Raw genomic sequence first — 25716 nt, forward strand, 5'->3', positions numbered from 1 at the left:
TTTCTGTGGAACTTAAGGAAAATGACTTCACTTACGGTTCACCTAACAAAATAATAAACTTAAGTACGTCCAGAACTCCGCTCCCCGCGTCCTCACTTCCTCGCATCGCTGCTCCCGGTTACTTACAGGATCCTCTTACCTTCTACTCATCACCTTCAAAGCCTTAAACACCCTGGCCCCTCCCTACCTCTCAGACCTCCTCCCCTGCTTCACCTCTGCACGTCGCCTCATCAGGCCGGTCTGATCATCAGGCTTAAAACGTGTCCTCACAAAGAGCAGCAGCACACACGCCATCAACAGTACGTATTCTCAAGGACCTACAGTCTGAGGCGGAACAGCTGCATGCCACTAAGTGTAGTTTGTGTGCGTTTGTGTGTGTGTGACTTACGACCTCTGTGTCTCCTGAGCTGTGTGAAACACTGATCTGAGCGCGCTCAGTGTGTTCGGTCTGTTCAGTTCACCCTGCTGAGCTCCAGAAACTCTTTTCATTCTGCTCAACAGACCCAGTCTGACACATTATCACACACCAACACTGTGGGCGTGGGCGTGTGTGTGTGTAATGGGAGTAGCTGAGGTTTTGCTCCACTGAAGCGAAGATGACGTTAAATTTATCGTCCGGAGGAGACAGACCGAGGACGGACCGACAGGCAGACGTGTGGGAGGTAGAAAAGAAAGAGACGGAGTAGTTTAAAGCAGAGTGAGGCAGAACTGTGTGTGTTCAGTGCTCTGCTTCTGCAGAACGTTAATACTTTATTGAAATTGCTTTTAAACCAGGGCTGAACGGTTTTGAAACGATATGTAATTGCGATACAGTTTACAATATTAGAGGGAAGAATATGACGTGTAATCTCTCCATCACAAACATGTTTTATTATAAAATATTGCCCCTCGTGTGATTTCGATAACATTGCAATTAATTGTCCTATTTCAAACTGTCTGCTGGGATTTTATTCTCAGATGGACGAACCTTTTATCATACAAGAACCATTTGTGGGCGTTGGAAGCAAAGACGGTGGGTCCTCCCCCCAACAAACATTTTACTTTACACGACTTTAATTTACAGGATGTCTTTAAAAGCAACAGGTGAAGAAGTGATGAACGGTCAGTTAAACAGCAGCTTGTTTAACGACGAGCACACAGGCAGACACACCCGAGCAGCAGGTATGTCGAGATGCTTTGTTTACCTTGCTGTAGGCGCGAGGAGTGAAAACACAGAATGGAGTTTAATTTATATGGACTCTGAATGAGTGGAGGTGAAGGCTGTAGCTAAGACGTGGAGTGGAGTTTTATTTATAAATGGAATGTATGTGACTGAAGGCGCTCTGCAGAGTGAACGCATGTGTTTAAATACAGAAGGTAAAGTGAGTGGGTCCAACATCACTGGTCTTGTTCCACCCACATACAATGGTTCTGATGCCCATGCACAAATTTTAAATATGTGGTTTGAGGTCACTGTCTGTCTGTGTGTGGCCCTGCGATGGACTGGCGACCTGTCCAGGGTCTTCTACCCCGCCTTTCGCCCGATGTCAGCTGGGATTGGCTCCAGCCCCCCCCGCGCCCCTGTACGCAGGATAAGCGGTTGACGATGGATGGATGGATGGATTGTGGTCATTAAAAGTGTGGAATGGTTTGCTACAAAACAAATAGTTACTCTAAAATGAAAGGTTGAAAAATGAGGTGGCTAAACACTGAGAGACAGCAACCCAACAGACTCTGATTATCTCCTCCGACTCCACGATATGTTAACGACAACAATAGAAAGTCAGTCCAACCTGTGTTTTGTACCTGAGGCGTTAGCTGGATCTGGGAGAGCGCGACACGTTGAACACGGTGAAGCGTTCAGATTCACGCCGTGTTGAAGGAAACGCTTCGTCACGTCGGAGCTGCTTCCTCCTTCGCACCAAACCTCCTGACTGCAGCTGGTGCAGTTTTTTTAGTGAAGCAGAGCCAAACTTTGGAGCATTTGCTGCGGTCCGCCACGGTCTGGGACCGGAACCAGAAGGACTCTCTTCTTCATGCTTTGTTGACGTAACACATGAGGTGACGTTCGGTCGGCGTGGCAGCTGCTGGCAGATCAGAGACACTTTGATGGACGGTAAAATGCTCACTGCAGTTCAGTCAGGAGCTGAGATATGCAGGAAGTCAGGAACAGAGGACCAGGATCCAAACGCACGGGTCTTGGTTCTTCACAAAGCGGGTGTTTGACTGGCGGGTTCGTTGTTGTCCCGCTGTGCTGACACAGAGGTCTGGTTGATAGGAGTTGAAATGCTTTGTGTTTTCCTGCTAATGTCTTGATTTAAACAGCTCAGCCTGCTTCAAACATGTTTTCTCACACAGTAGCAGACTCTGCTTCATCTAATCATTTAGCCTTCAGTGAGCGTGGATGTGGAATAAATCCAGCGTGTTGTGACTGGATGATCTGTTCAGCTCAAATAATAATGCGAGAATATCAACGGGCGACGGACCAGAACGCTCGGCGACATCCACGTATCAACGCTCTCTGCAGAAAACGTGTATTCCAGTGAGAGTACAGCGCACACAGTGTTTCCATCTTAGGTTCACCGCCTGGAGACATCCCCTTACATCAAACGAAGCCTTTACCCTGAGGTTTGATGATTTATGTTAGGAGGATTGCATTTTGTCCCCATAAGAGAAACGAGTCCCCACAATGTCATGACAAACAGTCATGTCCTCACAACCTGAGTAATACCCACACACACACACACACACACTCTCTCAACCTCATCATCACATTGAACTTTACATGTCAGGATTTATTGAAGTGGATTTGTTCCTGTGCGTGGTCCAGGGCACCACTTTGCAGCAACTGTTAACATAACACACGCACACACTGAGCATCCCAAGGTAGCCATTAAGAATAATGGCCTATGGCTGCACGTTGCCATGGCAATTGAAGCGAGGAAAAGAAAGGCAGGTTCAGTGGCCGCGACGAACGGAGAAGGAACTCCAACTGTCCTCGGCTCATCACAGATTTATCCTCAAATACTGATTCTGGATGCTCAAAAGAACAAAACGGCAGATCGTAAATAATAAAGTGTACGGTGACCTGCTCGTTATGAGAAGCCCAACGGCATAACTGCTGTTGTGAACTGGCGCTTTAAAAATAAAATAAAACTGGTTTAAACAAAAATGTAGAGGTGGGTACAACACAGTCCAGTGACCTTTAAAAATAAAAGACAGCTCGTGTGAAATCCAGTAAAAACAAACGCTCTCTGTAAAGTCTTCAGACAGACTCCTCAGGTCTTAGTGCCAGACTCTGGTCTCTGAGCTGCATTCATGCTCAGATCAGATAAGGAGCGAGAGCCTTGAAGCTAACCAGTCAGATCTTTAAATCAGTCCTTAAACACGCCAGGGGCCGGTGCTGAGGTCAAACCTCTGGGTCCCGGTGAGACGCCTGGAAGCTGAGTAGGGATGTCACAAGTCTGATAACAGGACTGGAGCTATCGGGGGTCCAACACGTGGAAGATGGTGCCAAGTGCAGCTGCAGCTCCGCCGCCGTGTTTGGAAAGGGGGTGGAGTTAGTTTAATATTTAGCTGCTGTTTCCTTCAACAGCTCCGTGTCAAAGTGTGGATTTCTCCCAGGCCTGGTATCTGTTGAGAGCTGATTCAGGCGGACGTTTCACAGTTTGGATCGACTCAAAATCACCAAAGAAGACGAAGCAGTTTGTTACTGTAGGAGGAGTTAGGGACCGTCTGAAAGCACTGCCCGTACACATAGAGACCACCCTCAAAGGGTGGCTGTGGCGGGTTGGCTGTTAATCGGAAGGTCGGCGGTTCGATCCCTGGCTCCCCCTGGTTGCGTGTCGAAGTGTCCTTGGGCAAGATACTGAACCCCGATTTGCCCCTGGCGGCTGTTCCGCCAGTGTATGAATGAGTGTGAATGTTAGTTTCCGTTTGAGCACTTAGGCTCAGTGTATGAATGTGTGTGACTGGTGAATGCAGATGTAGTGTAAAAGCGCTTTGAGTGGTCGAAAAGACTAGAAAGGCGCTATACAAGTACGGAGCATTTACATTTACATTTACAAACATTTCACACCTGTGAGATTGTAAAAGCAAGTTAAGAAAATGAATGAATTATGCACATTGGAAGGTTGTAATTTCAACAGCTGCCTCATTTCAGGACGGATGAGAGAGCGTTGTTGCTTGTCTGTCTCTGGACATGATGTGTATTCTGCTGTCATGTTGAATTATCCCGGCCGACAGCGATGGGAAACGGGGAGGAGCTGATCCAGATGAGAGCAGATTCACGTCTGTGTAACTGCACCAACAGACGATGTCGAGGAAATGTCTTCAGATCAATCAAAGAAACTCTGAGAGCAGCAGAAGTGGAACTCAGTCCCACGCTGCTCAGGCACCAGGACAAAGAATCCAGCTGCAGACGGAAACTCGGCTCAGAGTTTGAATTGATTTCAGCATTTCCTGGAATAATTGGATGAGAGAACATGTTTTACAGGCACAAGCTGAGAGCGAAACAGCAAACCTGCAGCCTAAACAACAAAACACTTGTTTTATCATTAAAGCAACAGTTTAGTAAAATAGACTCCCAGCGCTCGCTTCTGCCCTATGTAACAGCGGCGAAACACTCAGGGCACCAACACGACCCCTCAGCAAACTATTAGAAGAAGCAGCAAGAATATAATGTACAATGTGAGTTCTCTGGAAGAAGCTAGCTCGGTGTTCACGGCAGAGGCTGCGGAGAGACTGAAGAAGAGAAAGAGAGAGCGGCGAGCAACGTGGGTGAGAGCTCAGTGAAATAAAAGGCTTCCTGTTGGAGCAGTCAGTACTGTCGCTGCGTCTTGTGTTGTTAGAAGACTTATTGACATCAGTAATAGAATCTGAACAGCTGCTGAATGACCTGCCGCCTCTGTGCTTAAACCTACAATAAAAAAACACTGTTTATGTCCTCGTCAACACATGGTCATCTTTTAAGCGTATAGGGTGAACTTGTGATCAGACAGCTGCTTGTTTCCTCCTCCAGCAGCCACAGAGCAACACGCTGCACCGTTTGTGTCACCTGGTAAAGCTGAGTTCAGGTTTCTCTCTCTGTTAGCTCTGTGTTTGGTCTCCTCCAGCTGCTGATGGAAACATCTGGCTCTTTAGCTGCTAAACGCTGCTCTCTGTTCACCAGCTGCTCTCTGACTGAGTCTGTCGCGTACGGCTTCTTCTTCTCAATCGCTATATACAGCATGTCAGAGGTCGCACGCCTCTGGAGCAGCGAGGGGTTAAGTGTCTTGCTCAGGGACACAGCACCACCTTTTACCCTGCTTCCTCCTTTACTTCTGCATAACGACAGTGAGAATTCACACGACCACAAGAGATGACGTTTTCCAGCACGATGACTCTAGAAATAAATAATTATAAGTATAATAGTAGAGATATGATCAGTCAACACTCATTAGTCAGAAACGGCAGCGTTTGGATGGTGATGTAATGACGGCGTGTGTGATGTCACAGAGGCTGCAGATTCACCAGCAGGTCAGGTGTCTGCAGAGATTACATGAAGGGAAGAAGAAGCAGCTGTGGACGACAGATTCATTTACAGATCAGAGCCGACGGTTTAAACACATCGACTGAGTGTTTATATTTTTATTGTTAGTCAGTATTTTGGATGTAATGACTTTGCTGTAGTCTGTGTCGTTGTGAGACTTTGTGCCGCCTCATTTGAATGATCCCTCCCACCTGGTGTTCCCTTTCCAGGTCAGGAACAGACCAAACTGTTTGTGGCGCTGCCGTGAAAACCGAACCCGTGACGACGTTCATGATCTTCATGTTAGCTTTATTCTGTACTTCTATCAGCCCTAGCTGCAGCTAATTACTGCTTCAGCGGCTTGAAATAATGAATAACTTCTGATTAGGTGACCGCTTCCTCTCTGTCTCCACGTGTGCAGGTCCAGGTGTTGGACTTCTCTGCTGCCAGTTCTGGTTTTGTGGCTTCATGTGATACCCTCGTGTAAAGTGGTGTTGCTCTGCACCTCGTCCTCTGGGTGGCATCATGGCCATATTTTCCTGCTTCAGGATGCTTAATGATCTCGGTAACTGCGGACTAGCTCCAGGAGTTTCATTTTAAACATCCCGCCATCAATCTCCTGCTGCTGACCCTCTTCTTGGCAAACCTACTGCACACGGCCACCACCTGCGCTGGTGTGAGCAACAGGAGAGTCCTGCTGACCTGCCGGTCAGATCGAGTGACGTGCACAACCTACGCTCCAGAGGAACGCAGGATACGCGTGGCAGCCATCTTGCGTACGCGACCACGGCTTTACTCTACATTTCACTTGCTCTGGAGAAGCAGCTCGATGTCAGGACGGCTTGGTAGTTTGTTTACCTGTGTGTGTGCGTCCGTATGAGTTTAAAACCCATGAAGAAGGTGAGACTCAAGGTGAGGAGGCTGTTGAAAAGCTTGTCGGTGTCTTTTGTTTCCTGCCGAATCTTCATGTACTGAACTGAGGACACACACAGGTAGCAGAGAGGACGAAGTCGTGGTTCGATGTGAGATGAGGGGGCGTTTGTATTCAGTGCGAGCAGGATCAAAGGTGTATGAGGACATTCATGGAAACCTTAAACAACCTGCACACACACACACACACACACAGCTGAAACAATAACCACGGCTCTGAGTAGAATCAGTCGTGACTGCAAGTTTTCTGACTCATCTACTCAGGAGAGGGATCTTTCTCTCTCTCTTACATTTCATCTCTCTCTCCCCTTCAGCACCCCCCCCCCCCCCCGGCAGCTCTCCAAACTGAAGCTGGTGTCGGGTAGTAAATTAATCAGGACGTATCATGTTTCCATTTCACACATATTCAACAACTGCAATGTCGTTGTGCAAACACAACGACATTGCTGTTGTGTTGTCAGCCTCACATGGTGCATTGTGTTTTAAACCTGATCCACTGGGCTGCTCGCGGCAGACTCTATTTTTAGTCGGACAGATCGAGTCAGTTTTCACAATGAAAAAATCTGTGCGGGACTCCTGGTCGTAGATCAACAATAAACACGATTTAAAGAGACAAAGAAAGCAGAGCACGCAGCACATCAGGCCGAGGAGATGTTTTTCAGTCCCTCTGTGCGTGAGCCGATTGATCTGGTGGGAGGAGCTTTAACAGATGGCGTCCGGCGTGTGTAATGTCTTGTGATGTTCTCTGCGAGGGCTGTGAAGATGTTCTAGGGATGGCAGCTCAGTGCCAACAATGTTCTGTGCTGTTGTCACAACACTGGAGGGCTTTTTGTCTCTCTGTGCTGCATCTGTCACAGCTTTTGTGGGAGGTTGGCGCTCCAGAGTCTCTTGAGCATATAAAGGCGTAGTGTTGTGAGCCCAGGAGAGGTCCTCTGTGATGGTGACTCCCAGGAACCTGAAGCTGGTCTCCACAGCTTCTGTGTTAATGTGGACAGGACTGTGTGTGATCTTCTGGTTTTAGACCAGGTCTCGCCCTGAGCAGCCGTTGGATTTCGTTGTTAGTGGTATAATTAGGGATCTGGTTTAATATCAAACCAGTTTGAAAATGTTTAAAGGCTTTGGCTGCTTCGTTTCAATGGTACAACGATTACAGTGAGCGCAGTTTGCAGTGGAGATGTTGTTAGATGTGCGTCAGTCAGCTCACTATCTGCGAATTACGTCCATATTGGATGATTTCACTCTTCATGATTTACGTACCGTGCCAGTGCAGGATGTAGTGTGTCCTTTTCGTAGCAGCTTAAACCCAACGCCTAGTTACATTTCCGAGGTGGCCCACGTCAGCTGCCGTAGCCGTGGTTTAGTTGTCACAAACTCTACTCTTCAACATCGGTTTGCCGTCAGCCTTCAGTATTATGGTTTAAAGTGCTTTAAAATCAGGCCCTGGAAAAATCCTCATTCTGACTGATTCATTTATCAACATTTATTTCTGCCTTTAAGCTAAAATACGGAAATGTACCCAAGATACTGGTGGATGTCTGAAATGCATTCATTAAAGTAATCACTGAAGTTTAAATGCAGCAGCCGTAGCAACACCATGCAGTATTTTCCATCCTTCTTTGCTGTCATAAACTAGGCTGCATGTTGGCTCTTAAAATTCAGTATAATATGATTCGGGACACAAATCTCTCAAACATTAGTCATTGGTAATTTTCTTCTTGCACTTGAGTCATTTTTCTGACAGTCACATGGAGGTGAAGAACGGTGACTCATCCTGTCAGGGTTCAGTTTGTGACTTAATGACACTTTGATGGGACACATTAGCAGAGACGAAGATGTAACACAGCAGCTAGTGGACGGCTTTTCAGACCAGCTCTCATGTTCTCGCTGTGACTCTGTGGCTTGTTGTGCTGTTTTCTTAATGTTACACTTTCTTTGGACAGCAGCCTTTGAGCTCTGACTGAAAGTCTTTCTTTGTCATTTCAGACGCTGTTTGGTTCAGACTGTCTGTGGTTCTTAAATTCTGCTGTACCTCCTGATTTATTCCCTGCAGGTTTTTATATTCAGATAGTTTCAGACTTATAGCATCTCTTCTTAGAGTAGCAGACGTTTGCGACATTTTCTTCAAACTGCCGCCATCCATCATGCAGCGCGAGGTGTCAGATAAGAAGATCTCTTCTCCTTCAGATATGGATATTTCTCTTCTCAGCTGGGCTCATCCAGGTTGAGAGGCAGTCACTTTTTGTTTCTTAGTGATTTGCACCAAAAGGTTTTTTGCATTTGTTTTCTTTTCTTTGATAATGTCAAAATGTGCTGGAGCTGTATGCATTTGGTCAGAAAGAGAGGTTCACCGGCAAGTCCTCTAAATAACACAACAAAATACAGAAAGCCTGTTCTGATCTGGTTCAGACGTCTCATCAGGATCCTTCCTGTGCGCTTTGTGCCCGTCCAACTGGTAGGAGACTCCAGACCCAGAACGCCCTGGAGAGATTATAAATGGCATCTATCATGCCCACCAGGAGAAGCTAGAAAACGTTCCTGGGGAGAGGGACTCCCGGACTACCTTGCTTAGCCTGCTTCCACTGCGACCCGGCCCTGGGACAAAAGTGGCAGAAAATGGATGGATAGAGCGAGGGATGATCTGAAGTAGGGTTGTTCCGACTGGTGCTTGGATCGGTGCTTATCGACGATTAAAGGGACGATCAGCGATTGGTTTTTCATGCGCTGATATTAAGATAACATTCTCTAGAATTTAGAATCACATACTAGTTAATATGAGTAAAACCATAATTCATTGTGGAGCATAGATTCGCTCTGCACTCTCTCTACAGCGTGTCAATGTTGGCACTTTTTTAATTTAATAAGTGGTTACATCTGAAGCAATACGTTTTACATTTTCTACGGGAAGTTAACAAATAAGTCAAGCAAAGCAAAAGCAATTTATTCATATTATGTTCTTGAAAATAAAATCCCAATGTCGGAGACCAAGACAAGACCGAGTCAAAAAGTGTTCTTTAGACCGGTCTTGAGTACTACAACACTACTTTGGGGCATTTGCTGCTTCTTGGGTGGTCAAAGCTCACCAACAAAGTGATTTAAAAGTCAAAGCTCTGTTTGGCGTCTTCGCTCTCTCCGTAGTGCTGGATCTCGGTTGGTTAGAGGGCCCGAGCTGTGAGCTGCTGCGACCTGTTGAGCCGCCAGGAGCCGCAGCACTGAGGGAGTCTGTCAGCGCAGGATAAGAGTCGCTGTGTGAAATCCGCAGAGAGCTAATGGGACATTTCTTTGATTGATACGAGTCGTTTCCTCGCTGTCACACGCTCCCTGGGGTGCAGCTGGAAAACTCCCACGCACTCATAAACTCTCTCAAGATACACACACACACAACTGTACAGCCCACTTCAGTCATGTCTGCCGCCGCTATACTGCTGAATCGTGACTTCGCATGTTGGCAGTGACGAGTCGTTACGAGTGCCGAGACAACAATAACTCTGCAGCCAATCAAAACAAACAGAAGGTGTGTGTATGGGGAGCGGAACAGAGGATTTGTTGTGCAGCATTTCACTCACAGCACCTTGTTTATTGGCTCATGACTTATTTTACAAATAAAGACTTTACCAAATCATCTCTGTCCTCTGCTGTAGTAATGAACTGTGAACATAAACAGTTGACAGCTTCTGTTCAGCCGAAGACAGCAGCTCGCATGTGTTTCAGCGCCACGACACATCAGACAGTAAATCTCTGACATAACTATTTTATTTTTAAATGTACCTCAGCTGAGTCCTTACTGCAGCGGCCACGCTTTTATATATGGGTGGTTTCTCACGGCAGATGACCAGGGCTCGAGCCGACACACTCAGGGAGGATGTACATTTATTTATTTGGGATGAGAGCTGAAAATAAAACCCTGCAGATGTTATAGTGAACGGCGATGAAATTTACACACACAGTTCTTATTAAACCTCCTTGACAACATACACGCACAAACGTCTTGACTATTGACTGTCAGAGCGATATGCACAATGGCGTCTCGTGGTGACGTGGGATACCCCCCGCCTTCCTCGTTCCTGAATTAGACCAGACCTCCTTCAGCTTACCAACACGCTCCAAACAACCTCCTTTTTTAACGTGTCTGAAGAACATCCAACACCCCTCCACATCTTCTCCTCCTCACTGTATCTCAGCATCACAGACACCTTTCTGAATGGCTCTTTACGATCTGGAGATTATTTAAGTGTGTTAAAGAGATATCGTCAGTCCTGGCAGGGAGGCAAGCCGTGGTGGAAAGTAGTTAGAAGCTAGTTTATACTAACCCAAGTAGGGAAATACTGCACTATATTTATTTTTCACAAAACTAGCTTCTAAAACATGCTGCATGATTCACATGTTATTAAAATGTGTTACTGAGCTCTTAGAGTCGTTTAGTTTCACCTTATTTCAATACACTGCTCAAAACCATTAAGGGAACACTCACAGTATCACATCAAGTCGAGGGCCGCACAGACCTCCACAAGCTACTCAGTGGGTGGCCCTGGGTTCCTCCTGCTGCAGTGGGCCCTGGGTTCCTCCTGCTGCAGTGGGCCCTGGGTTCCTCCTGATGCAGTGGGCCCTGGGTTCCTCCTGATGCAGTGGGCCCTGGGTCCCTCCTGCTGCAGTGGGCCCTGGGTTCCTCCTGCTGCAGTGGGCCCTGGGTTCCTCCTGCTGCAGTGAGCCCTGGGTTCCTCCTGCTGCAGTGGGCCCTGGGTTCCTCCTGCTGCAGTGGGCCCTGGGTTCCTCCTGCTGCAGTGGGCCCTGGGTTCCTCCTGCTGCAGTGAGCCCTGGGTTCCTCCTGGTGCAGTGGGCCCTGGGTTCCTCCTGCTGCAGTGGGCCCTGGGTTCCTCCTGGTGTTCCTCATGATGTTCCACCTAGTGCAGTGGGCCCTGTGTTCCTCCTGCTGCAGTGGGCCCTGTGTTCCTCCTGCTGCAGTGAGCCCTGGGTTCCTCCTGCTGCAGTGGGCCCTGGGTTCCTCCTGCTGCAGTGGGCCCTGGGTTCCTCCTGCTGCAGTGAGCCCTGGGTTCCTCCTGCTGCAGTGAGCCCTGGGTTCCTCCTGCTGCAGTGAGCCCTGGGTTCCTCCTGCTGCAGTGAGCCCTGGGTTCCTCCTGCTGCAGTGGGCCCTGGGTTCCTCCTGCTGCAGTGAGCCCTGGGTTCCTCCTGCTGCAGTGAGCCCTGGGTTCCTCCTGCTGCAGTGAGCCCTGGGTTCCTCCTGCTGCAGTGGGCCCTGGGTTCCTCCTGGTGTTCCTCATGATGTTCCTCCTGGTGCAGTGGGCCCTGGGTTCCTCCTGCTGCAGTGGGCCCTGGGTCCCTCCTGATGTTCCTCCTAGTGCTGTGGGCCCTGGGTCTCTTCAGGTGTTCCTCCTGGTGTTCCTCCTCATGTTCCTCCTGCTGCAGTGGGCCCTGGGTTCCTCCTGGTGCAGGACAAAGCCCGGCCTTGTGGACAGAGTGTGTAGGCAGTTCCTGGATGACGAAGACATTGATGCCATTGACTGGCCCTCCTTTTTCTCAGACCTGAATCCTACTGAGAACCTCTGGGACGTTCTGTATCGGTGGATCAGATGCCGCCAAGTACTGCCACAGACTGAGGAGCTCACTGATGCCCTGATCCAGGTCTGGGACGAGACACAATCTGCCGTCTCATCAGGAGCATGCCCAGACGTTGTCAGAAGTGCATCAGGCACATGTGGGCCATGGATAAAAACCACCCTCAAAAATAATAAATATAAAACTGCTGTATTCATTTTCAATGAGAGGCGAGTGTGTAGGAAGGGAGGCGCGAGCATTGCGACAGGCGTAGTGACAAGCGGGTGTGTTCCCGTGAAACTGTTGCGGTTGTGCTCATCTCACGCACACGCCCGCCCCTGCCAAAGCTGAATCGACTTGAACTTTCTCTACATGACGAGCAGCACAAAAAGATGGATGAGAGAATGATCCTTGTCGTGACTTCTCTGAAATATGTGTTCACTGAACAGTTATCGGGACATTAACAGAAGGGTTTGCATGACTACATTTATCAGCTATATGAATATGAATAATATATATAATATATAATAAAATAGCCGATCAACACGTTATTTATAGTTTTATAGTTAGGCGATCACGCAGGCGGAGCGTCGCTTCCCGTGTGAAAAGAGTTACATAATTTTAGCTTAAAATTTTGTAGTTGGACAACAAAAGTAAGAAAACAAAACTTGCAGGGACTGATGCATCACTCGAAACACTGAGCCCCTCCACACTTCTTCAGTGGCGATTGATTAATACCTGTACCAAAAAAGCTAACAAAAAGCTATTTCAGGCAGCCGCAGTCCCTTTTATGTTTTTCCTACAGACAGTGTTGGTTGACTGACAGCTGGAGCTGACAGCTGAAACACTCCTCTCTGTTGGTAAACCAGGTGTGCATTTAATTTTTCCTGTTTAAACTTTTTCAGACTCGTGCCCTGTTCCACCTTAGCGTTGACTTCTAAATCTAATCCTGATCTAAATCTATCTGCGTGTACAATTTGAAATGCATGTCTGTGTATTTACTAGTGTTGTACTTGAGATCGCTCTTGAGGCCACTTTTTGAAGGTCTCACGGTCTCAAATGTAGAGGACTGTGGATTTTATTTCAACACAACTGTGGGAATATCAGTAAATTGCCTGTGCTTTGTCTGATTTATATGTTAACATCCTTCCTTTGATTGGATGTAAAACTCCAAATGCAACCAATAACATTAATTAAAAAGTTTCTTACCGTTAATGGCCGACATTAAAGGTAAGTTGCTGATACTGCTCCCTCATTGGTTGAGAGAGCTAGCCTAGAGATGTGAAGGCAGAGAGTAGAGACCAAGTAACGTATGAAACCTTTACATAATAAATAAGTGGCTCTGAATGACCATAAAGACGTGGCACGTTATTGTAAGGGAGCTAATTTTGAGTTTGAATACACAGTTGCAGAAACAGAAAACCTAATGCTCGCACAAATTTTAGGTTGAAGGTAAAACTTTGATCTTTGAGAAACGCCTACGATCGAGTGTGTCATGTAATGTCGGGTGCTGGTCTTGGCTCTGACTTGGTCTCGCCCTCCCCCTTGGTCTTGGTCTTGGTTTGGGTGGCCCTGACTTCAGCACTAGTATTTACACACATCAACAGTGTCCTGTTGAGGCTGCAGCTGAGCCTCAGTGAACAGATGAAAACAACAGGACAGATATTCAAATTCCTGCATAATGAAATGTAAACAGTGAGACCCTCTCTCTTTATCTCTTTTCTGTCCCTACCCCCCCATCTCTCTTCTTCACCTGTTGGTCTTCAATGGGAACCATGGAAACAGTGTGGTCCTGAGGCAGCTCTGAGCCAATCAGCAGCAGCAGCCGCCTCTGACTCGGCTCCTTGGCGAGATTCTGTAACGTTAATCGTTTGGAGTTGTTTGCGATGTCAGTATTGTGTGTTGGCTCCTGACACAGCTCTGAGGGTACATTTTATTTATTTTTTTATTTAACCTTTATTGAACCAGGGAAAAGACCCAGTGAGACACAATCTCTTTTTCAAGGGCGACCCTGGCCAAGAAAGGCAGCGAGTCAGACAGTACGGACATTAGACGACACAACAACAGCACATTATAAAAACCAGGTCACTAAGAGGTCTTCATGCAGATAAAAAACAATAATGAAATTCCTGCTCATTCAAAACATTTACAGTCATCTTTAAAAAAAACCTCTGTAATCAGGGATTTAAACTTCACAAAAGGCTCCAGCACCTGTTCTGTACTTGTAAAGAGCTTACAGCTACATGTCACATTCACAGTCTGGTGATTTTCTGTATTTCTCTTCATGTTCAGACTCAAACCAGCAGTGACGAATCCTGAGTGTCTCTCAGCCTGACGTCTCCTCTTCCTTGAGCCGTAGAGACCAGTAAACCCATCGGGTAGCCCCACTGCTGCACTGGATCAAACCTTTATTCTGACTCAGTCCCACGTACACCGTCCTGAAAGCAGTCCCCAACAGATGCTCTGTTTCCTCCTGTTGGTCTGATAGAAACTGCAGCAAACAGCCTTTTGAACATGAAACTATTTATCAGTTTGAAGATTTACGTCTTCAGGAGGAACCAGCAGAGAGCCCGAGTCCCTCCTCTTCCTCTTCTGCCCCATCTGACCTTATTTTGGCAAAAATATGTACAGTAGTCAACGTCAAGAGACAACAAATGTTTTTCCCGTCTGAATTGTGCTCTTTCTCCTCCTTTTTTTTACTTTTTACGAGGGAGACAAAAGAGGGAAGGTGGAGAGTTGAAGAGGGGAGAAACCTCCAGCAGCCTCCTCCACCTGTCACCTTCTTCTTCTTGTGCATCAGCTCAGAAAATCTCCTCCTCCTTTTCTTTTTCTTTCCATCTTCTCCTTTTGTCCCTTCTCCTCCTTCTCCTGTTTCTTCATCTTCTCTTTTCTTCATCTCCTTCTCTTCCTTTTTTTTTCTTTAATTCCTTCTCCTTTCTTTTATCTTCTTTTTCTTTCTTTATCGTCTTGTTTTCTGTTATCGTCTCCTTCTGTTTTATTTATTTCCTCCTTCTCTTCCTTTTTATTTTTCATCCACTTCTCTTTTTCTTCATGTCCTCCCCTTTTCTCCTTTTCTTTCTTATATTCTCCTCTTCTTTTTCTTTCCTTTGCATCTTCTCTTCTCCTTTTTGCCCCTGTCTTTTTCTCCTTCTGTCTTCTGTTTCTTTCTTGTTCATCTCCTTATCTGTTCAGTCTTAACCTTCTTCCTGTGAGACCAGAAACCCCTCCACCTCCTTCTCATCTTCTTCTCCCTCCGTCTGTTGTACAGAACAGAAATAATTCATCGTGGTGCTCAGAACAACCTTTGTCACCTTTTTTTCACCCCTGATGACTTTTCAGTCGTCATGTTTATCCCAAATATTGGCTTTTCTGTGTGTCCTTTTCCACTATCAGTAGGTTCTTTGACAGAACCGGGACTCAGAACATCTCATCATCCTGGTTCTTATCTTCCTGAAATGCAGACACTGCTCCATCTTTTTATAAACAGACATTTAGTGTGGAATGAGAACCTGAGGACGTACAAGCAGAAAACGTAGGACCACTGACAGTTCATCATAAAAAAACAGCCTGTTAAATTAAAGGTATTAAATAATTTACCTCCAGCACAAGTCTTTTTTTTTAAATGTCTGCTTCCTGTTCTAGAGATGTAACAGCGAGACTCTGGTGCCGCAGTTTAACCGGCAGACGTGTTGATGTTTCCTGTCAGAGGCAGAGTAACATTAAAGTTAAGACCGACAGGACATAAGAATGCAGCTCTGCATGAACAACCGTTCATGACGAGAAGCCAATCATGGACGTTTTTACACACAGGCACGCGCCAGGTCCAGCTGGCGCCCCAACAAACCACGCAGGGTCCCAAATACAGCACAAACAATGCTGGGTCCTAGGCACCCCACAAACCACACAGGGTCCCAAATACAGCACAAACAATGCTGGGTCCTAGGCACCCCAACAAACCACACAGGGTCCCAAATACAGCACAAACAATGCTGGGTCCTAGGCACCCCACAAACCACACAGGGTCCCAAATACAGCACAAACAATGCTGGGTCCTAGGCACCCCACAAACCACAAAGGGTCCCAAATACAGCACAAACAATGCTGGGTCCTAGGCACCAAAACAAACCACAAAGGGTCCCAAATACAGCACAAACAATGCTGGGTCCTAGGCACCAAAACAAACCACATAGGGTCCCAAATACAGCACAAACAATGCTGGGTCCTTGGCACCAAAACAAACCACATAGGGTCCCAAATACAGCACAAACAATGCTGGGTCCTAGGCACCAAAACAAACCACATAGGGTCCCAAATACAGCACAAACAATGCTGGGTCCTTGGCACCAAAACAAACCACATAGGGTCCTAAATACAGCACAAACAATGCTGGGTCCTTGGCACCAAAACAAACCACAAAGGGTCCCAAATACAGCACAAACAATGCTGGGTTCTTGGCACCAAAACAAACCACATAGGGTCCTAAATACAGCACAAACAATGCTGGGTCCTAGGCACCAAAACAAACCACAAAGGGTCCCAAATACAGCACAAACAATGCTGGGTCCTAGGCACCAAAACAAACCACATAGGGTCCCAAATACAGCACAAACAATGCTGGGTCCTTGGCACCAAAACAAACCACATAGGGTCCTAAATACAGCACAAACAATGCTGGGTCCTTGGCACCAAAACAAACCACACAGGGTCCCAAATACAGCACAAACAATGCTGGGTCCTAGGCACCAAAACAAACCACAAAGGGTCCCAAATACAGCACAAACAATGCTGGGTCCTAGGCACCCCACAAACCACACAGGGTCCCAAATACAGCACAAACAATGCTGGGTCCTAGGCACCAAAACAAACCACACAGGGTCCCAAATACAGCACAAACAATGCTGGGTCCTAGGCACCAAAACAAACCACACAGGGTCCCAAATACAGCACAAACAATGCTGGGTCCTAGGCACCAAAACAAACCACACAGGTCCCAAATACAGCACAAACAATGCTGGGTCCTAGGCACCCCAACAAACCACACAGGGTCCCAAATACAGCACAAACAATGCTGGGTCCTAGGCACCAAAACAAACCACACAGGGTCCCAAATACAGCACAAACAATGCTGGGTCCTAGGCACCCACAAACCACACAGGGTCCCAAATACAGCACAAACAATGCTGGGTCCTAGGCACCCCACAAACCACACAGGGTCCCAATACAGCACAAACAATGCTGGGTCCTAGGCACCCCACAAACCACACAGGGTCCTAAACACGGCAGAAACTATGCAGGGTCCTAAACACCACACATGCCACTTAGGATCCTAAACACAGCACAAACCCAAAGTGCTAAAGAGAAGAGCAGGACAGTGTGACTCTACAGCAGCTGCAGCCAGAGACAGTTTGATATGTTCACTTGATAAATGACAAATAAAAATCAACAAGCAGCTACGATATTTTGATAATTGGTGAATCATTTCAAGCACAAACACCAAATATTCTCTGGTTGCGAACATCTTTTGTTTGAAACAAAAGGGCGGCTATGCTCAGGAGGTAGAGCAGGTTACCCGTTAATCGAAGGTCGTCGGTTCAATCCCCGGCTCCCACTGGTTGCGTGTCGAAGTGTCCTTGGGCAAGAACCCCGAACACCTGTATGAATGTGTGTGAGTGATAGTTTCTGTTTGAGCACTTAGGCTCAGTGTATGAATGTGTATGACTGGTGAATGCAGATGTAGTGTAAAGCGCTTTGAGTGGTCGAAAAGACTAGAAACTACAAATACGTTTACATTTGAAACAGTCAGATCTGGCTTCAGGAGATACCCTGATGGGTATTCTTAACATAACGTAACATTTTCTGACCTCGAATTAAGCAAAAGTAGTAATTATTCCTCAGCCGTTTGGAGAGACGACTTTGATCACCTGATATATGCATGAAGTCTTTGTGTCAGACAACATGGATAATATCACATCATGTTATCAGTGATTTGGACAGATACACTCTGTTGCCAGTTTGTCTGATTTTTCAGCCCTGTCACCTTTTAATTAATCAGTTAATTACACGTGAAAACAATCATTTAAAACTGTAGTTGATGATGACTTTATCTCTGCAGCAGGAAGCCGTGACTCAAACACTTCCAGTTTTCTGTGCAACAACCTGTCAGCCTCTTCAGGGAGGATGTTTCAGCAGCTGCAGATCATTACGCTGATATCCTCCGTTTGATTAGATTGGACTGCCTAGATTTTTTATTTTTTATTTTGCTGCAGCGACTCTGTTTCCTCCCTCACCTCCTCACACTGTCGCCTCCTCTTGCCTTTTCAAAGCCTGAAGCTGCCGCCCCTCCTCCATCAGGGTTTACATAGTCGTTATTGTGTGTGTGCTTTTTATATCACTGGGCACACTAACTACCCCCCACATATGCGCACACACACACACACACACACACACACACACACACACCTCTCTCTCTCTCTCGACCACTCACTCACTATCTTGCGCTCTGCTGTGTGTGTGTGTGTGTGTGTGTGTGTGTCCACTCGTGAATGTGTGTGCGTGCCGATGCGTCGCGATGGTGCGTTTGCCGGCGAGCAGGTGTTCAGCACAGTGAGCCAGAGCAGCCGGAGCTCCACAGTAGCAGACAGAGAAGCTCGCTCTCTCGCACACGCGTACCCAGGACTAAGCTTCCATCTGGGGGCTGCCGGAGTCTCTGCTCCCCCTCTGGAGATGATCCACAGCTCCAGATAGCCAGAGGCAGGCAGGAGGCATCAGACAGAGAGATTGAACCCAGCGCAGGAGACTCAGACGCTGGGATAGATCTGCTGCTGATCAGCCTGTTGTATTTCCCCCTGGAGGATCCTCAGAGTTCTTCCAATCTTTCTAGTGAGTATCACTGAAGCCAGAATCTCCAGGTTAAAGACCGATCTGTAGAAACAGTAACAGGTTACAGGTTTTGTATTCTACTTTTTGTAGCAACTTTTCTTCCTTGGTTTCAATCTGACAGGTGTCTCGTGTGGTCTGGTCTTTTGTAAAGCAGAATAGTTCCTTATTTTGGGTTTGTGGTGCAGGTTTGTTGACCAGCTCGGGTGAACCAGGATCCAATTTAAGCCGAGCTGGACTGTTGGGAGCCGGGTTTTTGTCTTTGCTTTGTTGATTTTTGCTGCAGTCCAGGGGGACGTTAGACTGCAGCTGAATCTTTCAGTCCCTGTTGTTGTTCTTCTTCTTGGAAGAGGAAAAAAAATCTCTGCTCGCAGAAGACATTAAATCATCAAATGTTTATCAAAGTCTCGATGAGATTCATCTTTTCAGCAGTGATGTAACACCACTGAAGCGTTTGTTGTTGTGATGATGCTGCAAAGTGACTCTGGGGACAGTTTGATGCGACGGAGCTTTTTCTTTCCAGTGAATGTTGGGTTTTTAAAGTCTTTGCTCAGGGAGAAAGGTAGAATGAAGTTGTGAGAACATCCTCTGCTGGTCCTTTCAGATCTGCTTCCACTGGTTCTGGTGTGGTTTCACCTGGAACACCTGTCGAGGACAGTTTTTTTGTCAGCTGTGGATTTATTGCCGTGAGGTTCTTATCCATCCCTTTCTACTTCTGTGTGTCTGTGTGTGTCAGGTCTGACAGTAAGATCTCTCGTTTGGCCCAGAAGTGGAACCAGAGGCCGGCAGGAGATGCTCTGATCAAAGACCTGAAGCCCCTGTTTTACACGGGAATACCCGGATCCTCACTCAGCCTGGACAGGTGAACTCACACACCTATACATTCATACAAGTCCACTAATCAGACGGTTTGTGGTTCGATCTCCGGATACTGAACCCCACATGTCTCCTGAAGTCTGCTGCCATCAGTGTGTGAATGTGACATGTAGTGTAAAGTGCTCTGAGTGTTCACAAGTACAGGCCATTTACTGCTCTTGTTGCTGCTGTCCAAAAAGTCTCAGATTTCAGCTTCAGGTCCAGAAAGAAAATGTGACAGCATCCAAAACCCCAGGGAAAAGGATTCTGGGGGGCCAGGGCTCTTCATGGACCGTGTTAGGGGACTCTTCAAGACATTAAGCTCTCCTGGTTATCATCAGAACAAAATATATCTGATTCTGATTAAAAGTCAAAGGTGCAAAAAGTCAACTACGACTCCCAGGGTGCATTTCAGTAAGAGACAGAAGAAACAAGAAACAATCATAGAGCTTTGAAAACGCTTAATAAAACAGCAGCTTAGCAGCTGAGGCGTGTTGTTCTACTCCCGTGTTCTTTACCAGTAGAACACCAGTTTACTGCAGGTGAAGAACGTAAGCAGAGCATGGCCTCCGTTATTTAAAACTCTGTTAATGGCTAACCGCACCTGAAGCATCGGCGCTGTAGGCACGGCCGCGTGCAGTTTAATACACCTGAGCTCTGATTGTAGAAAGGAGGTTAAACCACTGACCTGAAGGACGTCAGCAGAGGACACATATATTAATTATATCGCTGACTGCCAATCACAGGCGAGCATTTTCTGGTTTGTGTGTTCTTCTGTTGTTTATGTGCAGGGGTACAGGGTACAGCACACAGGGTACAAGGTACAGGGTACAGCACACAGGGTACCGGGTACAGCACACAGAATACAGAGTACAGGGTACAGCACACAGGGTACAGCACACAGAATACAGAGTACAGGGTACAGCACACAGGGTACAGCACACAGGTCACAGAGTACAGCACACAGAATACAGAGTACAGGGTACAGCACACAGGGTACAGGGTACAGCACACAGGGTACAGAGTACAGCACACAGAATACAGAGTACAGGGTACAGGGTACAGCACACAGGGTACAGAGTACAGCACACAGAATACAGAGTACAGGGTACAGGGTACAGCACACAGGGTACAGGGTACAGCACACAGGGTACAGGGTACAGCACATAGAATACAGAGTACAGGGTACAGCACACAGGGTACACAGAGTACAACGCACAATACAGCGCGCAGAGTACAACGCACAATACAGCGGGCAGAGTACAACGCACAATACATGGCGCAGAGTACAACGCACAATACATGGCGCAGAGTACAACGCACAATACAGGGCGCAGAGTACAACGCACAATACAGGGCGCAGAGTACAACGCACAATACAGGGCACAGAGTACAAAGCACAGAGTACAGCGCACAATACAGGGCACAGAGTACAACGCACAATACAGGGCACAGAGTACAACGCACAATACAGGGCACAGAGTACAACGCACAATACAGGACACAGAGTACAACGCACAATACAGGGCACAGAGTACAACGCACAATACAGGACACAGAGTACAGCGCACAATACAGCGCACAATACAGCGCACAGAGTACAACGCACAATACAGGGCACAGAGTACAAAGCACAGAGTACAGCGCACAATACAGGGCACAGAGTACAACGCACAATACAGGGCACAGAGTACAAAGCACAGAGTACAGCGCACAATACAGCGCACAGAGTACAACGCACAATACAGGGCACAGAGTACAAAGCACAGAGTACAGCGCACAATACAGCGCACAGAGTACAACGCACAATACAGGGCACAGAGTACAAAGCACAGAGTACAGCGCACAATACAGAGCACAATACAAAGCACAGAGTACAGCGCACAATACAGCGCACAATACAGGGCACAGAGTACAAAGCACAGAGTACAGCGCACAATACAGCGCACAGAGTACAACGCACAATACAGGGCACAGAGTGCAAAGCACAGAGTACAGCGCACAATACAGCGCACAATACAGGGCACAGAGTACAAAGCACAGAGTACAGCGCACAATACAGCGCACAGAGTACAACGCACAATACAGGGCACAGAGTGCAAAGCACAGAGTACAGCGCACAATACAGAGCACAATACAAAGCACAGAGTACAGCGCACAATACAGCGCACAATACAGGGCACAGAGTACAAAGCACAGAGTACAGCGCACAATACAGCGCACAGAGTACAACGCACAATACAGGGCACAGAGTGCAAAGCACAGAGTACAGCGCACAATACAGAGCACAATACAGGGCACAGAGTACAAAGCACAGAGTACAGCGCACAATACAGCGCACAGAGTACAACGCACAATACAGGGCACAGAGTGCAAAGCACAGAGTACAGCGCACAATACAGAGCACAATACAACGCACAATACAGGGCACAGAGTACAAAGCACAGAGTACAGCGCACAATACAGCGCACAATACAGGGCACAGAGTACAAAGCACAGAGTACAGCGCACAATACAGCGCGCAGAGTACAACGCACAATACAACGCGCAGAGTACAACGCACAATACAGCGCACGGCGTACAGCGCACGGAGTACAACGCACGGAGTACAACGCACGGAGTACAACGCACGGAGTACAACGCATGGAGTACAACGCATGGAGTACTGCTGAGGCTGATTGGAATGTCGTTAGTTTTGGACACGTTAAAATGTGGACCTGGTGAACACCACATCTCCACTTTGTAGCACAGGGTTTTTACAGTCAGAATCTGTTATGTGTCTGTTATACACCTGTAGTCTTTATACAGCTCAGTGGTTCTGCCACGACGAGGTAACTGACCCTGATGTGTGTGTTTAGTGTCAGAATGACAGTGATTGGCCTGCGGGGGGCGTTGCAAACCAAACGGGCTCGAGGTGTTGGACCCTGAAGGTCTCATTACTGGATGACTACATGTTTCTTTTATTGTTCTCTGAGGTACAGCCTGTACTATACTGATCTTTAAAGATCAGCTGACGAAAATTGATGACGCATCCACAGCCTGAATCACACAAATCCAGCCGGCTTCTTTCAGCCTCTTCTGTCTCCACACAGTGTTCATTACTGCAGTGGAGCAGTGATGCTTATACAGTAACAGCTAATACATTTGAAGGAAAACTTAATTCCACCTGGGCTTTGTAGCAACATAAGAAGGAAACATTTCTAATGAACATATCTGTAAAATCACAACATGTTCAGGCTTAATGGATTCCATTTAGTTTCCTGCAGTTGCGCCTCGGCTGCCTCCTCACAGTCGATGAGAGTCTCACCCACAAAGTCCACTGAGGTGGCTGCCAGAAGCGTGTCTCCGCTCCACAGAGAATATTCTATTTTTGCCACGTCAAGCTGCAGACAGCAGATCGAACTGAATCAGATTTAAAAATTGGAGTAATTTGTGCTGTTTTCCAGTAAGTAGGAAAAATAGAAAGACTGATACAAATATTAGTTAAATGCAAAATAAGAGGTATGAGGCTATCAGCATGAATCTTTAAAAATAAGGTGTTTAAACCATAAATATCATGGATGTGAGAATGTTAGCCTTACGCAGTTCCAGATTCAATTTATTTCTAATTTGTATAAAATTACTCTCAGATGGTCGATTTAACCTATACAATTTAAGAAGAGAGGCCTTCAATTTAAGGAGTTTTAAGTATTTCAGAATTTATCCAAGGTAATTTATTTTTTCTTGGTCGAACCTTGCTGGCAGTGCCATATTTATTTTGTATTTTATGTAGTTTAGTATGAAATTGCGTTAGGATTCGTTCTGGATCTTCTAATGACAGCTCATCACTCCAGTCAGTAGCACTAAAATCAGCATTGAATTGTGATTGTATTTTTGATACAGAGTGGGGAACATGAGTATTTTTGGATTTTAAGATTTTTCTAACTGCATAGATGAGCAAATGATCTGAAATAGCCACGTCTATGATACCAGACATTGCATATTTTGAAGGCTGATGTGTGAAAAAAAAAACAGGATAGAGCTGCGTGTTTTGCCAATTCTTGTTGGATCCTTAATTAATTGATACAATCTGAGTTTCATTGCAGGTGAAAAATGTATAATCAGTTTCAGTGTTTCAGTATCAGTTTCAATTTTTGATATCAAGTGTGCATATTTCCGACTCACATAGAAAGCCACTCCACCGCTGGTCTTACTAATGCGATCTTTACGATACAATTCATAATTTTCAATTGAAAGAAAAGAATCAGGAATATTGGAAGTTAACCATCATTCAGAGATTGCCGTTACATGTGCTTTCGACTGCGCAAGCAAGATTTTAAATTCGTCTAGTTTGGGAACAATGCTTCGGGTGTTTAGATGGCAAATTTTAAAGCCTCTGGTGCTACCAAGTTGACTTCGATTAGTTGGTTGGTTAGTCTTTAAAAACTAACAGGAGCTGCTCCTTGTGGTTCGGTCAAAAAATTGTCGATCAGTGTTTAAAAGCCCAAAACGATGTCCTCACCATTAAAGGTCAGTGTGTGACATTTAGGAGGATCCATTGACAGAAATGTAATATAAGATCCATAACCATGTTTTCAGTGGTGTATAAAGACCTTATAAAATGAACCGTTATGTTTTTACTACTTTCGAATGAGGTCCTCTTACAGGGAAGTCCCCCCGTTGCACCGCCATGTTTGTACAGTAGCCCAAACTGACAAACTGCTCTTTTGTCTCTACATTTATCTGCTCTAATAATGTTAATCCAACACATCTTTGTAGCAGCATCCATGTTGATTCCATATTCTGATTTAAGACCACATGAACACACGCTGAAGTCAGAAGAACGACTTCACAACTCAGGGAAATGGGACCATCCGAAGAGCACTTGAATGCACCGTGAGCTGCTGGTTGCAATTTGCAATCCTCGCCACTAGATGTCACTAAAACACAGTGAACCTTTAAGAAGAATAGTTGCCTATTAATTTAAAAGTTAACAACTTATCGCTCAGTTGTTGCAGCTCCGCCGTTATTCATCTCCATAACTTGTCAACAGAGGGGGAGGTTGTGACCATATTTTTCAGCTGATCAGGTGACACTTTTGACTCAGAGGTCTCAAAATATCTTTTTAGCCGTAATTAAAGAATGAATTGGGTTATTCCAGATGAGAAACAGTTGCTTTGTGTCGCTCTGTCCTCTGTTTCCATCACTCTGCACTGCTGTCACAAACCGCCTCTCAGGCTGTTTTAGTTTTTAGACCTAATTTCTTTGTGATTTAATTTAACGGGAAAGAGAGAGAGGCTACTTCTAATGCAGGCTAGTGTCTTTATTTATTTAACAGTAGCAAGGTTTCATTGTTGTTGCCTTTATGCTAAGTTAAAGGCTTAATTAAAAAAAGACTTGGTTGGAGTTAATGTTTTTTTGTGTATTGCTGTTTAAATGTTGACTGTTACCTTAGAACTTCTGTGTGGCTGCGTGTTTTGACAAATTAACGTAGGTCTCAGTTCTGATTCTGATTCTACTTATTGAATCCGGTTCTGCAGATCTTTCTGCTTCCTCCCTCGCACCAAACCTCCTGACTGCAGCTGGTGCAGTTTTTTAGTGAAGCTGAGCCAAACTTTGGAGCATTTGCTGCGGTCCACCACGGACCAGGACCGGAACCAGCAGGACTCTGTTCTTCAGGCTTTGTTGACGTAACACATGAGGTGACGTTTGGTCGGCGTGGCAGCTTCTGGCAGATCAGAGACACTTTGATGGACGGTAAAATGCTCACTGCAGTTCAGTCAGGAGCTGAAATATGAAGGAAGTTAGGAACCGAGGAGCAGGATCCAAAGGCACGGGTCTTAAAAAATCCACGGATCTTGGAGATTTGGTAACAGTTCAAACTTGGAACCAGGTTCCATAGTGTATGTGTGGGCTCGTGTGCTGTTAGGTGTGTGTTGTCTGTAGCTGCTCTTAACTAATTGCCCCCTGTGGGATTAATAGAGCTGTTGTTTTAAGTCACATGCTACACATCGTTAGTTCGATTCTCCATAAGTTCG

At 46.3% G+C, this 25716-nt stretch overlaps 1 protein-coding gene across 7 annotated transcripts in view; it reads left to right on the forward strand.

The window, feature by feature from the left end:
• The window catches only part of ankfn1 (ankyrin repeat and fibronectin type III domain containing 1), a 131033-nt gene that overhangs the window by 46178 nt on the left and 59139 nt on the right, over nt 1-25716 (forward strand). For 5 of the 7 annotated variants that reach the window (XM_038735905.1, XM_038735902.1, XM_038735906.1 and 2 more), the window contains exon 7: nt 19581-19706. The exons of 1 other annotated variant lie outside the window; for it this stretch is intronic. In XM_038735905.1, the coding sequence (XP_038591833.1) occupies nt 19581-19706 (126 nt within the window). Of the gene's footprint in view, nt 1-18598; nt 18848-19580; nt 19707-25716 lie in introns of those variants that run through there. One more of the 7 variants, XM_038735908.1, reaches the window with a different exon arrangement.

The sequence above is a fragment of the Micropterus salmoides genome, unplaced genomic scaffold (assembly GCF_014851395.1).
Source record: "Micropterus salmoides isolate LMB-PRFRI ecotype aquatic unplaced genomic scaffold, ASM1485139v1 Ms_hic_scaffold_21, whole genome shotgun sequence".
Taxonomy (NCBI): domain Eukaryota; kingdom Metazoa; phylum Chordata; class Actinopteri; order Centrarchiformes; family Centrarchidae; genus Micropterus; species Micropterus salmoides.